The 15,691-nt window shown below is 42.7% G+C and overlaps 1 protein-coding gene across 2 annotated transcripts in view; it reads left to right on the top strand.

The window, feature by feature from the left end:
- Nucleotides 1–15,691, top strand: part of ptprn2 (protein tyrosine phosphatase receptor type N2) — a 1,022,449-nt gene that overhangs the window by 480,741 nt on the left and 526,017 nt on the right. For both annotated transcript variants that reach the window (XM_073054872.1, XM_073054874.1), the window contains one exon: nucleotides 9,135–9,214. In XM_073054872.1, the coding sequence (XP_072910973.1) occupies nucleotides 9,135–9,214 (80 nt within the window). The remainder of the gene's footprint in view (nucleotides 1–9,134; nucleotides 9,215–15,691) is intronic.

Genomic DNA, 15,691 nt, shown 5'->3' on the forward strand with positions numbered 1-15,691 from the left:
CTAAGAATTTCAACCTTTGTGTTTTTTGTCTGTCTGTCCTTTGTCTATTAGCTGATTGAGGCAGTGTCTGTCCCTGTATCATTCTTTCTTTGATCCAAGTGACAGATGCAAATTTTCACATGACCCTAGGTGATGGAAGGGTTATTCCGACAGCAATGAAGCTTAATAGGAGTTTTAATGGAGGCCCCTAAATTTCTAAGCTTTTCAAAAGACTGACTGAGAAGAAACTGTTTCTGCCAAATAACAGGTCAGTAACTATGGGATACAAATTTGAGATATTTGCCAAAAAGGCAGGTGAAAAACTAAGAAAATTATATTAATTGGTAAATTGTTGTGATCTGAAATGCTTTGCCCTAATTCCTGCTTTAAGCAGATTTTTCAGCAACAACAAGAAAGGGTAAAGTCTGGCAGAGCGGTAGTGATAGGGGGACCGACAGCAGATTCTGTGACCATGAAAGAGAAGCCAAGATGTTGTGCTTGTCCCAACTGCTAGGGTCCAGGATGTCTCAGAGCGGCTGCAGAAGATTCTCAAGAGGGAGGGTGAACAGCCAGAAGTTCACCAATGACATAGATAGGAAGGAGGAAGCAGTCCTGCACAGTTAGTATAGGGAGTTAGGGAAAAGCAGGGCCTCAAGTCAGCAGTAGCAGAACATTGCATTTGCAATGGCCATAGGATTGACATCAACGGTTCAAAACTACTCTGCCGCACCAACAGCTTTTGGGACCACCTGGTAAAGGAATAAAACTAGCGGAGTAGTATTTTAACAAAAATGAAGGTCTTGCTCTAAGTAAGAACTGGAATTTGATTGTGAGTAAGGTGGGAGAACGGAAACCTGATTGGATGAGGACTAACCAATCAGGAGGGACAAACTACGGGGGCATAAATTACACTGGATTAGACATGCCCAAGCATCATTCCTGATGAAGATGGCAGAGCTTGTCATCGAAGCAACTGTTATAATAGATACCTGTACCCCGCTGGAAGCCCAGGAAGAGTTTATTCGACTGCCTCATTACTTTTTCCTTTTTTCTCTCTTTTTGCACTACTTATTTAGTTTAACTTTATTAAATATATATATGTATTTGCTGTAATTTAGTTTTTATTTTTATGTTTTATGTACTGCAATGTACTGCTGCCATACAACAACAAATTTCACAGCATATTCCAATGATATTAAACCTGATTCTGATATCATATTACCTTGTCTTGCATATCATGTAGACGGCTAGGACACAACATCCATGGTTGACATCAAACAATAGAGGGCCTCTGACAGGTTCTTGATTAGTCCTAGTTCAAGGGTTATGGGGTGAAAACAGGAGAATGGCGTTGAGAGGGATAATAAATCAGCCATGATGGAATGATGAAAAGGCCTCGATGGATCTGATGACCTAATTCTGCTTCTATGTCCTATGGTCTTAACTTACTTTAATTTTTTCATAGAGTCATATAACACAGAAAAAGGCCATTCATCTCACCAAGTCCTTACCAGCCATTGTGCCTATCTATGTTTCTTCCATGTACCACCATTAAGTCTGTAGCCTTCTATGTCTTATGCTTGTCTGGGTGTTTCTTACATGTTGTGAGATCTACTGCCTGCATATTTCTTCAGGCTCAAAGGATCCTCTGTGTAAGAAAATTCTCCCTCAGATCCCTTATTAGCCATCTATCTCCCATCTTAAATCTGTTCCCACTTAGACATCTCCACCATGAGAAAAATTATTCTGTTTCTATCTATTTTACACACCCCCCTTTATAACACTGTGTACTTGTATCAGCCCATTGCACAGCTTCCTTCAATCCAGGGAGGTTAAACCCAGCCTATCCAAACTGCCCTATATTACTGCAATGTTCCAGTCCAGGGAATGTCATAGTGAATCTCCTCTACATGCTCTCCATCTTTCCTCGAGTATAGCAACCAGAACTGCACACAGAGCTCCGTATTTAACCAAATCAGTGTTTTTAAAAGTTGTGAAGTAACATTCTGGCTTACACTCTGATGAGGTATATCTGTAGCTGATTGTATATTTATGGTCCTCTGCTGAAAGAGCCCATCCATTTCAAGGTTGGATGTGTTGTGTGTTCAGAGATACTCTTTTACATGCCATTGTTGTAACACATAGTTATTTGAGTTATTGTTGCTGTCCTGTCAGAGTGAATCAGTCTGGTTATTCTCCTCTGACCTCTATCATTAATGGGGTATTTTGACCCACTGAACTGCTCACTATATATTACTTTTGTTATTCTCTGTAAACTCTATAAACCATTGTGCATGAGAATCCCAGGACATCAGCAATTTTTGAGATACTCAAAGCACCCTATCTGGCACCAACAATCATTCCATAGTCAAAGTCATTTAGATCACATTTCCTCCCCATTCTGATGTTTGGTCTGAACAGCAAATGAACCTCTTGACCATGTCTGCATGTATTTATGCATTGAGTTGCTGCCACATAATTGGCTGAATAGATATTTGCATTAATGAACAGGTGTACAGTTGCACCTAATAAAGTGACCACTGGGTGTGTATTCTATACCATGGCTAATGAAGGGCAGCAAACCATTTGCTTTTTTCACCACGTGGACTTTTACCTGTCTGCCTTCATCAACTCTCCAGAGGGCACTATTGTTTACTTGGTATGTGCCATCCCAAAATGGATCAGTTTTGGATAACTGGATTACATTAATTGCTTTGTTTGTGGGCAATGCACACCTGTTTTTTTCCCCCATATAGTCTTTTAGATAGTTACTGAAGGATGGCTAGAGGTGTGGCCTGTTGTGGAGGAAGCTTGCGCCTGGGACGTTGTCAGCACGCACTTGTGGGGTTAATGGTTACAGGGAGAAGCCAGGAGAGTGGGGTTAATAAAAAAATCATGACTGAATGGTGGAACAGACTTGATGGGCTGAATGGTCAGACTTTATCCTTTTATAGTATTATGAGGGATGATTGATAAGCTTGTGGCCTAAGGTAGAAGGAAATGAGTTATTAATTTCAAGCTTTCTGCATTATCACTCAAAGAGTTGAAATGCACATGCATGTAATGAGAGCATCTTGGACCTCCCCAAGTGGTCCACAGCATGGGTGGTTGATAAGTTTGTGGCCTAAGGTAGATGGAGATGAGTTATACATCTCTCGTTACATGCACATGCAGTTCAACTCTGAGTGAAAATGCAAAAAGTTTGAAGTTAATAACTCATCTCCTTCTACCTTGGGCCACAAACTTATCAATCACCCCCCCCCCCTCCCCTGTATGAATTGATATCCATTACTGTTGATGTTGGGGAGGTCATTAAGAGTCTCATCTTCATCTAATGGTAGTTACATTAACCCTTTATTAATCCTTTTTTTTATTCTCTCAAATTCTCCTCAACTGACCCCAGATTCTAACACGTACCTGCACACAAGGGGTTACTGCCCCAGATTATAACATGTACCTGCACACAAGGGGTAAGTGCACCAGGTTCTACCACATACCTGCACGTAAGGGGTAACAGACATTGGCCAATTAATCTACTAACCCGTATGGCTTTGGTTTGAGAGGGGCAAATGCAGTGCACACAGGAAACCCATGCCATTCACAGGGAGAATGAGCATACTTGACACCGACCGTACCCATGGTCAGGATTGAACACGGGTTGTCGGAGCTGTCGGGCAGCAGCTCTGTGAGCCTGTGCCACTGAATGGCCTCTTTCTCTAGTGTAACCACTCTGTGTTTCAGGCACTCCTCACGCCATACTCACTGAAATGACAACTTAATTGTTGTGCTTTCCTCCTTTCATTGTGTTACAGCAGAGCCCATGAGTCATGGACACAGCTTAGTATGTCACAGAAAGCAGCCTCCCCTCTATGGACTCTGTCTATACTGCAGTAAATCATTTGGTGTAATCAAAGACCCCACCCTCCCAGGACATTCTCTCTTCTCCCCCCTCTCATCAGATAGAAGATACAAAAGCCTAAATGCACGTACCGCCAGGCACAAAGACACCTTCTGCCCCACTGTTTTCAGACTATTGAATGACCTCTTGTATGATAAGATGGACTCCTGACCTCACAATCTACCACATTATGATCTTGCATTTTATCATTTACCTGCACTTCATTTTTTGGTAGTATTGTTATTGTTTTACCTTATTCTAATGTGTCATGATTTGATTTGGACAAACAGAATGCAAGGCTAACTTTTCACTGGATTCTGGTACATGTGGCAATAATAAACTGTGTAAAAAACAAAAAATAAATCGCTTGTCCGCAAAATGTAGTCGGTCGTCTAGTAGATATAAGGCTGCTGATGCTGGGATCTGGAGCAATAGGCAATCTGCTGCAGGAACTCAGCAGGTCGAGCACCATTTGTGAGGGGGGAAACATCTGTGAATGTTTTGGATCAAAACCCTGTATCAGGGCTGAGATTGGAGGAGAGAGGAAATAGCCAGTGTAAAGAGTGAAATGGCAATGGTGAAGCAGGGGCCAGTTGGTGATTGGTGGACTGAGGAGGGGTGTGAAGGATGATGGGTAGAAGGTACAGGGAGGTGAAGGGGAGGGGTGTGGTTCAGAGACAGAGGCAGACTGTTATGAACCCCGTAACTGGGTCACTTACCAGCAAAGATAGAGAGGTCCGCTGAAATCTGATGGTACTATTTTTAAAACGTTTTTATTTATAAAGGGGCACAAAAGTAAGGTTAATACAAACATTCAGATAACATACGTCATCAATACTCAATCTAAAGCGTGGGTATAGTAATAATCAACAATAAGAAGTAGCTCTATCGTTTGTCTAGGGGTAAAACTATTGTCCGATGGAAATATCAAAGTCTCTGAAGTTCCTACAGGCTTTTATCCTTTCAGGGACCGCTGGGGTCTCACGTGTTGAAGAGAGAAAATAAACTTGCCAGCCTTTTGGACTCAACTTGTTGAATCGGGAACGTGGGTTCCCCGTTGTCATTTCGAAGTCTTTTTCGGGGTTATCAGCCACTCGATTCCCCAAGCTAGGGGAACCGAATCACACATGGCTCCCGAACAGCTTCCCGTCCTCACGGGAGCGATGAGTGATGGTCTCTCCTTCTGGTGCGTCGCTGGGGTACTGCCTCCTGCAGTCTCCTTTTTATCATGACTGGCAGATTTGTAAATGTCAATCAAGGTAGGGTGATACAATCCCCACCCCACATTGCCCGAGGGTGTCCATGTCCCTGATAGTTGGCACGTACTATAGAGTTGCAATTCACACAGGTGTCTCTAAGAACAATGGTCAAATCCGTTGCATTGTCTCTCATTTCCTGGGTCCAAGACCTGAATTAATAGCGATCTTGCGATTCTCCCAAAGGAGGGGGGCTGGTCCCGCACCCTTCGGCCCCTCAGAGCTGTGGTACATTCATAACACAGACAAAAAGACAAAATGCAGCTAGGTCAGGAGAGGAAAGGATGAAGGTGGAGACAGTAGGGAAGGTGATAGGAGGGAAAACAATGTGTACAGGAGTAAGTGGGAAATGGTCAAATATGGTGGGTAAATTTTGTGGAAAGTAAAGTAGCATAGTGATTAGCATAACACAATGCCAAGGAAATAGGTTCAATTCTGCCGCTGTCTGTAAGGAGTTTGTCTGTTCTCCCTGTGACTGCATCAGTTTCCTCAGGGTGCTCCGGTTTCCTCCCACACACAAAGATGTATAGGTTAGTCACATAGGTGTAATTGGGTGGTGCATCCTTATTGGGCCAGAAGTGTCTGTTACTGTGCTATATATCTAAAGAAGATTAAATAAAAACATTGGAGCCTTCAGTGTGAACACAAGGAAATCTGCAGATGCTGGAAATTCGAACGACAACACACACAAAATGCTGGTGGAACACAGCAGGCCAGGCAGTATCTATAGGGAGAAGCGCTGTCGACGTTTTGCAGTCCTTGGCTGAACCTATCTGCGGTTTCCTGCACGTGAAACCTAGTTTTTGTTTGTCTTCAGTCTTACCTTTACTCTTGCTAGGCAGGGCTGGCAGTTTGTACAGCTCTGTTCTCAGTGCTTAAAGAAATAAATCAGTAATTTGTGGAGCTGTGCCCAAGCTTTGCAGCTGGCTGTTCTGCAACGGTGAAGTGCAGGGCTGTTGTAGAAATTTGCAAATACTAACTCCATACATTGATGACTTTAATCAGCTTTTCCTTTTCATTTGTTCTTGGGATCTGAATACCTGAGTTTTATTAATTGGACACCCCTTAATGGCCTGAGGACTTTGGCTACATATGCTTCCTGGATCTGTCTCAGTGAATGTAAAAAAAAAAGCACCACTTTCAAACATCTGCTGCATTGAGTTTAGTAAGTTCTTCTTTTGAGTTAATAACAAGAGGTCAGTTATGTGTCCCTTGTGTTGTTTTTCATAAGTATTAACAATTTGTTGAGAATCTAGGCAGCATTAAGCTTGCAGATGATAGCAAGATTGGCGGTGTGGTGGACAGTGAAGAGAATGGTCTCAGGTTATAACACGATCTGGATTATCACTGTAGCACCTGAATTTTAGGGGAAGTTAAATAGTTTAGGACTAGGAGCATAGGAAAATGAGGGGAGATTTATGAGAGCTATAGATAGGGTCAATGTCAGCAGGCTTTGTCAACTGAGGTTAGGTGAGACTAGAACTAGAGGTCATGGGTTAAGGGTGGAAGGTGACTATTTAAAGGAATATGAAGGGGAGCTTTTCACCAGAGGATGGTGAAATTGTGGAATGGGTTGCCAGAAGTAGTGGTGGATGTGGGTCCAATGTCAACATTTAAGAGAGGTTTGGATAGCAACATAGATGAGGGGAGTGTAGAGGGCTATGGTCCAGGTGCAGGTCGATGGGGCAAAGAAGAGTAATAGTTCAGCACAGACTAGATGGGCCAAAAGTCCTGCTTCCGTGTTGTGGTGCTCTATGGCTTTGACTCTTATCTGCGAAGGTGGGCGAAGGGATGTCCCATGTAATATAACTCAGGCAAGTGCAAAGTGATGCATTTTGGGAATTTAAACCAAGAATGACTTGCACAGTAAGTAAATGGGTTCTGGAGGGTGTTGTAGAATAGAGACCCAACATAGAAGTGCATACTTCCCCAAAAGTGGTGATACAGGTGGACAAGGTGGTGAAGAAGGCATTTGTCATGCTTGAATTAATTAGATGGAGGGTTGAGTGCAAGAGCTTGGAGCTCTTGCTACAGTTATACAATACATTGGTGAGATCACATGTGGAATATTACATGTAGATCTGACTCCATGCTCTAGGAAAGATGTGATTAAGTTAGAGAGAATGCAGAAAAGGATGTTGCTGGGACTGGAAATTTTGAGTCATGAGGAAAGGCTGGATGAATTGGCACTGTTTTCTCTGGAGTGAAGGAAGCAGGGGTAGTGTAAGGCATATACAATTGTGATCAGATGGATTGTCACAATATCATAATAAGGGAGCAAGGGAATTTAAAACTTATAAGACATAGGTTCAAGATGAGACTTAAAGGAAACATAAGGGTCAAGTTTTTCTGTGCAGTACGTATGGGTATATGGATTGAGTTGGTAGAGGAAGTGGTAGAGATGGATACAATTCTAAAGTTAAAAGGACATTTGAACAGGTTCAAGTATGGGGTTGGTTGAGGGGGATATGGGACAAATGCAAGAAAATGGAACTAACTCAGGAAGCCCCCTAGGACAGCATGGACAACTTGGGCAGAACCATCTGCTCCTGCGATGACTTTCTCTGACTCCGTAACTCTGTAACAAAGCATGCATTCTCTCGCTCCAGGTCAACCATGTGATATGGGACTTTAGGTTACTCTGGTTAGGGGCAGTAGGGCTTGTGATGAGGTTTGAGTGGAAATTCAAAGTAAAGTTATTATCAAAGTACATATATATGATTATATACTATCTTTAGATATGTTTTCTTGCAGGCATTCACAATAGGACAAAGAAATAAAATAGAATCAATGGAAAAACAAAAACAAAGACTGACAAGCAACTAACGTGCAAAAGAAGACAAACTGTGCAAATATAATTGTTTTTAATTTATTCATTTACGGGATGTGGGTGTCACCAGCTAAGCCAGCATTTATTGCCCATCACTAGTTGCCCTTGAGAAGGTGGTGATGAGCTGCCTTCTTGAACCGCTGTAGTCCCTGAGGTGTAGGTACACCCACAGTGCTGTTAGGGAGGGAATTCCATGATTTTGACCTGGTGACAATGAAGGAACAGCAATATGTTTCCCAAGTCAGGATGGTGAGTGACTTGGAGGGGGATTTCCAAGTGGTGGCGTTTCCAGGTATCTGCGGTTCTCGTCCTTCTAGATGGTAGTGGTCGTGGGTCTGGAGGGTACTGCCTTAGGAACTTTGGTGTGTTGTTGCAGTGCATCTTGTAGATAGTACACACTGCTGCAACTGTTCATCGATGGTGGAGGGATTAGATGCTTGTGGAAGGGGTACCAATCAAGTTGGCTGCCTTGTACTGGATGGTGTCAAGCTTCTTGAGTGCTGATGGAGCTGCACTCGTCCAGGCCAGTGGCGAATATTCCATTACACTCATAACCTGAGCCTCGTAGATGGTGGGCAGGTAATAATAAATAAGTGAGCAATACTGAGAACATGAGTTGGAAGTGACTCACTTGAAAGTGAATCCATAGGTTGTGGATTCAGTTCATTATTGAGGTGAGTGAAGTTATCCATGCTGGTTCAAGAGCCTGATGATTGAGGGATCCATCAATAGTCAAGAATTTATCAGTTGCTCCTAGATATTATGCTTTTATAGAACTGTATTTATATAGCTACTTTGATGGCCGCAGGAAGTTCCAAACAACTTTACAGTCCAAAAGCTTTTTGCTCTCCTCTGCTGCAGTACAGCAGGAAATGTAGCAGCTAATCTCTGCACATAATGCCCCCACATACACTAATGTAACCATCTCCTGGTGACATATACATGGCTGAACAAATTATAATAAAATATTTGCAATTGAAATAATACTAAAATGATAATATGTTACTGTTTCCTCAGAATTAATGCAAGGCTTGGATTTAACATGATCAGCTCTGAGTTGTTTAAAATCGTTATCTTGCTACTTTATAAAATCTATAGAGAAATGAATCTGCCTGTCAAACATGTATGGAATTCACTCTAAAGCCTGTCATCAATTTTAATTATCTTCCAGTATGGTTGGACCAGCTGTGACCTTCCAAGTTGATGCCAATGGTCGAAACCTGTCAACGGCTGATGTAGTGGACATTGCAGGTAGGAATATTGCTTTTAGTCTGTGTATACAATCTATGTAAAGAGCCACCCACCCAACCCCATTGCCAAGAGTTAAACACACGCAGGTAAATTGACATTTAATGGAATAGACAGTCGAGAGGCTGGTGCCACAGATGGGAAATTGAAGTGTAGCATTGCTGAGTCAATTAATACAGCAGTGACTTCATTGTTTGTAGAAGAGATGGATTTAAATTAAGAGAGTAGATGTGGCACAGAATAGTGAAATCCCTGCATGTGTTGTGCTTAGAGCAAAATTAAAGACAGAACTCGAAGATGATTGTAAGCAGACAATAAGGTCATGTAGTTCATCTCTGGTAACTAGATTGCTGATTGTGGTATCTGAATGAGCAACACCTACTTCAAACTGAAATCTGATGGTCAGGGAGCAGTGGTTTCCCGGAGACCGTCCCTGTGAAGGTGCTGGGAGTGACAAGTTGCCTGGGATGGAGGTGTTGAACTAGCTGTGATTTTATTCTTGAATGCTGAACCATAAATATAAAACGTGTGTTGCAAATGGGCCCTCTGAAAGTCAGAATAATTTTTCTCTTGCAGTTTATGTTAGGGAGATGTCACGGCTTTGTTGGATGTGGGGTGTCTGCATTGGGCACGCGCAAGCATTTTGAAAAATGAAGAAGTGACAACATTACTGATCCATCTGAACCCATCTGGGGTTGGAGACAGTAATGGCTGCTGTGACATTCTCAGAATCTGGCCAGTGCTTCCTTTTATTATTTCTCATAAAGTCTGCAACGTCTGGTTGAAAATAAAGTCCATAGCCTTTCCTGTTTCTTGTCTATTGTTGGAACTAATACAACTTTACTGCTCCTTCCCTAAACTATTCAGTATCTTACATCTGTAGAGTTCTATCTTTAATTTTAGCCTTTATTTCCTAATGCTCACACCTGCTTGAAGCTTGTCATCAATTCAAAAAGTAGGTAATCTCAGCCATTTTTCATCCAAATTGGATGATTTTGAATCATTCAATTATTTTGAATCAGAAATATTGAATTGTAATAGTACAGAATGAGGCCTATTATCTCGCCCAGTCTGTGGCAGCACCCATTCTGTTATCCCGTTCCTTTAGCCTGCACAGTTACTAGCCCTCAATTCCTTCCTGAGATTTGTTTGATTCTACCTTCATCACAGCAGCTTCTGTCCTGGCATTATAACATTATTGAATGGTCTCCTAATGTGATAAGATGGACTCTTGACCTCATAATCTACATCGTTTTGGCCTTACACACAAAATGCTTCTGGAACGTAGCAGGCCAGGCAGCATCTATAGGAAGAAGTAGAGTCGACGTTTTGGGCCAAGACCCTTCGTCAGGACTAACTGAAAGAAAAGATAGTAAGAGATTAGAAAGTAGGAGCGGGAGGGGGAAATCCGAAATGATAGGAGAAGACCAGAGGGGAGGGGTGAAACTAAGAGCTGGAAAGGTGATTGGCAAACGGGATACAGAGCTGGAGAAGGGAAAGGATCATGGGATGGGAGGCCTAGGGAGAAAGAAAGGGGGAGGGGAGCACCAGAGAGAGATGGAGAGCAGGCAAGGAGTGATTGTGAGAGGGGCAGAGATGGAAAAAAAGGGAGGGGGAAATAAATAAATCAGGGATGGGGTAAGAAGGGGAGGAGGGGCATTAACGGAAGTTAGAGAAGTCAATGTTCATGCCATCAGGTTGGAGACTACCCAGCCGGTATATAAGGTGTTGTTCCTCCAACCTGAGTGTGGCTTCATCTTGGCAGTAGAGGAGACCATGGATAGACATATCAGAATGGGAATGAGACGTGGAATTAAAATGTGTGGCCACTGGGAGATCCTGCTTTCTCTGGCGGACAGTGCGTAGGTGTTCAGCGAAACGGTCTCCCAGTCTGCGTCGGGACTCACCAATATATAAAAGACCACACCGGGAGCACCTGACGCAGTATACCACACCGGCCGACTCATAGGTGAAGTGTCGCCTCACCTGGAAGGACTGTCTGGGGGCCTGAATGGTGATGAGGGCGGAAGTGTAAGGGCAGGTGTAGCACTTGTTCTGCTTACAAGGATAAGTGCCAGGAGGGAGATCGGTGGGAAGGGATGGGGGGGGACGAGTGGACAAGTGAGTCGCGTAGGGAGCGATCCCTGTGGAAAGCAGAAGGGGGAGGAGGGAAAGATGTGCTTGGTAGTGGGATCTCGTTGGAGGTGGCAGAAGTTACGCAGAATTATATGTTGGACCCGGAGGCTGGTGGGGTGGTAGGTTAGGACAAGGGGAACCCTATCCTGAGTGGGGTGGAGGGCAGTTGGGGTGAGTGCAGATGTGCATGAAATGGGAGAGATGCGTTTGAGAGCAGAGTTGATGGTGGAGGAAGGGAAGCCCTTTTGTTTAAAAAAGGAAGACATCTCCTTCATCCTGGAATGAAAAGCCTCATCCTGAGAGCAGATGCGGCGGAGGTGGAGGAATTGCAAGAAGGGGATGGCATTTTTGCTAGAGGCAGGATGGGAAGAGGAATAGTCCAGGTAGCTGTGAGAGTCAGTAGGCTTATAGTAGATATCAATAGATAAGCCATTTCCCGAGATGGAGGCAGAAAGATCAAGAAATGGGAGGGAGGTGTCGGAAATGGACCAAGTAAATTTGAGGGCAGGGTGAAAGTTGGAGGCAAAGTTAATGAAGTCAACGAGCTCAGCATGCATGCAGGAGGCAGCGCCAATATAGTCGTTGATGTAGCGAAGGAAAAGAGGGGGATGGATACTCTTATAGGCTTGGAACATGGACTGTTCCACAAAGCCAACAAAAAGATAGGCATAGCTGGGACCCATGCGGGTGCCCATGGCTACACCTTTGGTTTGGAGGAAGTGGGAGGAGAAATTATTGAGACTAAGGCTAGACGGAGGAGAGTGGTGGTAGAGAGGAACTGGTTAGGTCTGGAATCCAAAAAGAAGCAGAGAGCTTTGAGACCTTCCTGGTGGGGGATGGAGGTATATAGGGACTGGACGTCCATGGTGAAAATAAGGCGGTCGGGGCCAGGGAACTTAAAATCATTGAAAAGTGTGAGAAGTGTCACAAACATAGGTGGGAAGGGATTGAACAAGGGGGGATAAAACAGTGTCAAGGTATGCAGAAATGAGTTCGGTGGGGCAGGAGCAAGCTGAGACAATGGGTCTACCTGGACAGGCAGGTTTGTGGATCTGCGGTAGGAGGTAGAAACGAAAAGTGCAGAGTGTGGGAACTATGAGTGTTCGGAAGGAGTGAGGATGGAATTGGAACAAGGTGTGGTGAAGTCCAGACTGTTGATGTCCTGTTGGCAGTTAGTAATAAAGAGATCCAATTTAATTGGTCAACACGCTCCTAGAAGATAGTGGCGCGGCTAACGTAGATGAGCTGAACACACTGATGAGGGAGAGGGAGGAGTGGAGAGTCTGTCATTGTGCCGGACTCTGGCCCCATAGGCCTGAGTCGATGTAGTAGTAGTAGTATGTAATCCAATTATAATGAGTGAGCTTTGCTTTCTTACAACACCACTCATGATCTCTTCATCTCTATCAAATTTCCTCTTCATTTTCCATCCTGTGAATAGAAAAACTACAAATCTTCAGCATAAGCATTTGCTAGAGTTTTGCTAGTTCACTTAATTTAATACTACATCTTTCTGTTTATATTCTTTACAATACCCTAGTGACATTGAGAACATAGGAAAGTTTGCTCTCTATCTCATCGACTAAATCATTTGCAAGTCATGTTAAGAGTTGTAGCCCCAATACAGATGCTTACAGGACAATCATAACCTCATCCCAAAAATAAAAACATGCCAATAAAGGAAATCTGATATATAAGTAAATATGAGAAACACTCAGCAGGCCAGGCAGCATCTGTGGAAAAAGAACCTTCATCAGTGTCTCAGGATCTGCTGATCTAAGATTCTGCATTTGTTTCGGTAGTCTTTAGCCATATGGTGGTGAATGTGTGGAATTTGTTGCCTGAGGCAGCTGTGGAGGCCAGGTCATTGAGTGTATTTAAGGCAGAGATTGATAGGTTCTTGATTGGACCTGGCATCAAAGGTTACAGGGAGAAGGCCAAGAACTAGGGTTGAGGAGAAGAAGAGAAAAGGATCAGCCATGATTGAATGGTAGAGTAGACTCGATGGGCCAGATGGCCTAATTCTGCTCCTGTGGCTTATGGTCTTAGAGTCCGAGTTGAATCTGTGTTTCCCCCCACCCCAACCCCCAGACCATTCTGTCTGCTTTCTGCCTTTTGCTACACAGCCAGATTCCTAACTAGACCAGTGAATCATCTTTAGATCTGTAAAGTTCTGCCTTAGTTAACAAGCTTCATTAAAGATTTTTTAAATGTCTATATTGAAGTAAAGTTTGCTCTGTGCCCTTCCATAGTAATTTCTTCAAAATATGTAATTGTGTTTGTCAGATATCTTCACAAATTCATGCTGCCTTTGGATGTGTCTGAGAAATTTCAAGGTCTCTCAGTTTGTAATTGTGAACTGTAGAAACCTGCCTTCAACAGGTGTTAAACTCATTGTACCATCTTCACTTTCTCAAGAAACTGATCTAAAGGACTGGTTTTCAAATCTCAAGAATTTAAGAAAATCATAGTTCCTCTAAAATCCTGGGATTTGACGTATCAGTTCTGAGAATTTACTGCCCTTTTGGTTGCATTATTTTCTTCACTGCGGTCGAGCTATTTAGTTAACTTCAGCAAAATCTGAATTTATATTGGCTTCCTTGAAACAGTCAGTTTCCGACCTTTCCCTGATATAAATCCTGGCTGCAAGTAGATGTGTCTGTCATCTCTTCAGTTCCTGTTTGACTTAGTTACATTTTGAGAGTGTCACGTTGTTCCTGTACACCATCCTCTTTTTCCTAATATGCATTCTGTGGCCACTTCATTAGATACACCTGTACATTGATGCAAATATCTAATTAGCCGATCATATGGCAGCAGCTCAAAGCATGCAGAATTAGTCCTTTATTAGTTAAAGGAGGTACTGATAAAGCAGCCAGTGAGTATAAATGTAAGCAATTTTCACGTCGGTTCTTATGCCCATTACCTTTCTTGCATTCTCCTTTTTTGTGCACCTACCATCTGTTTAATCATCATATGCTGCTCTCTGTATCTATGACAATTCCTAGGATCTGTCTACTGTTTGCTTTTCATCCGTTTTTTTTCTCTTTAGTTTTATGCCGTGCCTTATTTCACCGGTTTCCTTGCTGTTTTCACTTGGCAGGGAGTACATCTGATCATTCTGAGTATAAACTGTTCCTGCATTATGTTGTGCCTCCCACTGATCTACTGTGATTTCACCCATTTGCAGATTGGTCTAATTTACTGCAGGGCAGTCTCTGTCTCACTGCACACAGGTGGAGGCTGCCCATGTAAAATGACAAGTTCTTAATGGTGTCTAGATCTTAAATCTTTTACACTTCTACCTTTCGAGCACTTCGCTGAAGTCAATAATTTTATGATTGCTGTCAAATGAATATTCAAACACTAGGCTTTTAACTAGACTTTTATCTAGAGGCTGGGACATTTAAAAGGCAACTACCCGGTAACTGAGGCATCACCAACATGAATTGCTTTGAGATGCTTGTCATAGCACACGACCAGCCTCTCAGGCAAACTTGACCCACTGCAGTCTGGCTTCTGCTGAAACTGAGCTGTGGGGGACACCATTTCCCCGGCCTACACTCATCTCTGGAGCATAAGAGCAGTAAAGACACCTATGTTAAACCTATATTGTTTATAGCTTACAGCTCTTACTGAGGTACATGGATGTAAGGAAAATGTAGGGTTACAGATTGTGTAGGAGGTTTATATCAGTGGGCACAACGTCACATGCTGAACAGCCTGTACTGTGCAGTACTGTTCTACGTTTCACCAATTACTAAATCTAATTCTGCCTGCCACCTTGTTCGTAGTAGACCAGGTTGCTATGGATACTCTCAGTCACTACAATTCTGAACTGATCCCACAACCTACAAGGACTTGCCTACATTCAGTGAATCTACAACGCTTAAGTTCACTTCTCATGTTCTCAGTATTATCTACTTTTTATTTGCACAATTTGTCTTCTTTTGCACATTGGTTATTTCTCAACTATACATTGGTAATGTATAGTTTTTCATAAATTCTGTTGTATTTTTATTTGTCTATAAATGCCTGCAAGAGAATAAATCTCATTTAGTATATGATAACATATACAGTACATGTTTTGACAATAAATTTGACTTTAACTTACTTTGGAAGACTATCCTGAACAAACTTTCCTATTTCCCATTTTTATTTATAATATGTTATCTGCTAATCTCTATTATGTCCTCTCTTCAACATTCCTTTCCCATTCAACATCTTTCTTTTATCACATCATCTTTCTGGTGCATGTTGTCTCCAGCTTCAGTTAGTTTTTAATACTTGTAAGACCTAAGATATAGGAGCAGAATTAGGCCTTTTGGCCCATAAAGTCTGCTC

Source organism: Hemitrygon akajei, chromosome 8 (genome assembly GCF_048418815.1).
Source record: "Hemitrygon akajei chromosome 8, sHemAka1.3, whole genome shotgun sequence".
In the NCBI taxonomy this organism is placed as follows: domain Eukaryota; kingdom Metazoa; phylum Chordata; class Chondrichthyes; order Myliobatiformes; family Dasyatidae; genus Hemitrygon; species Hemitrygon akajei.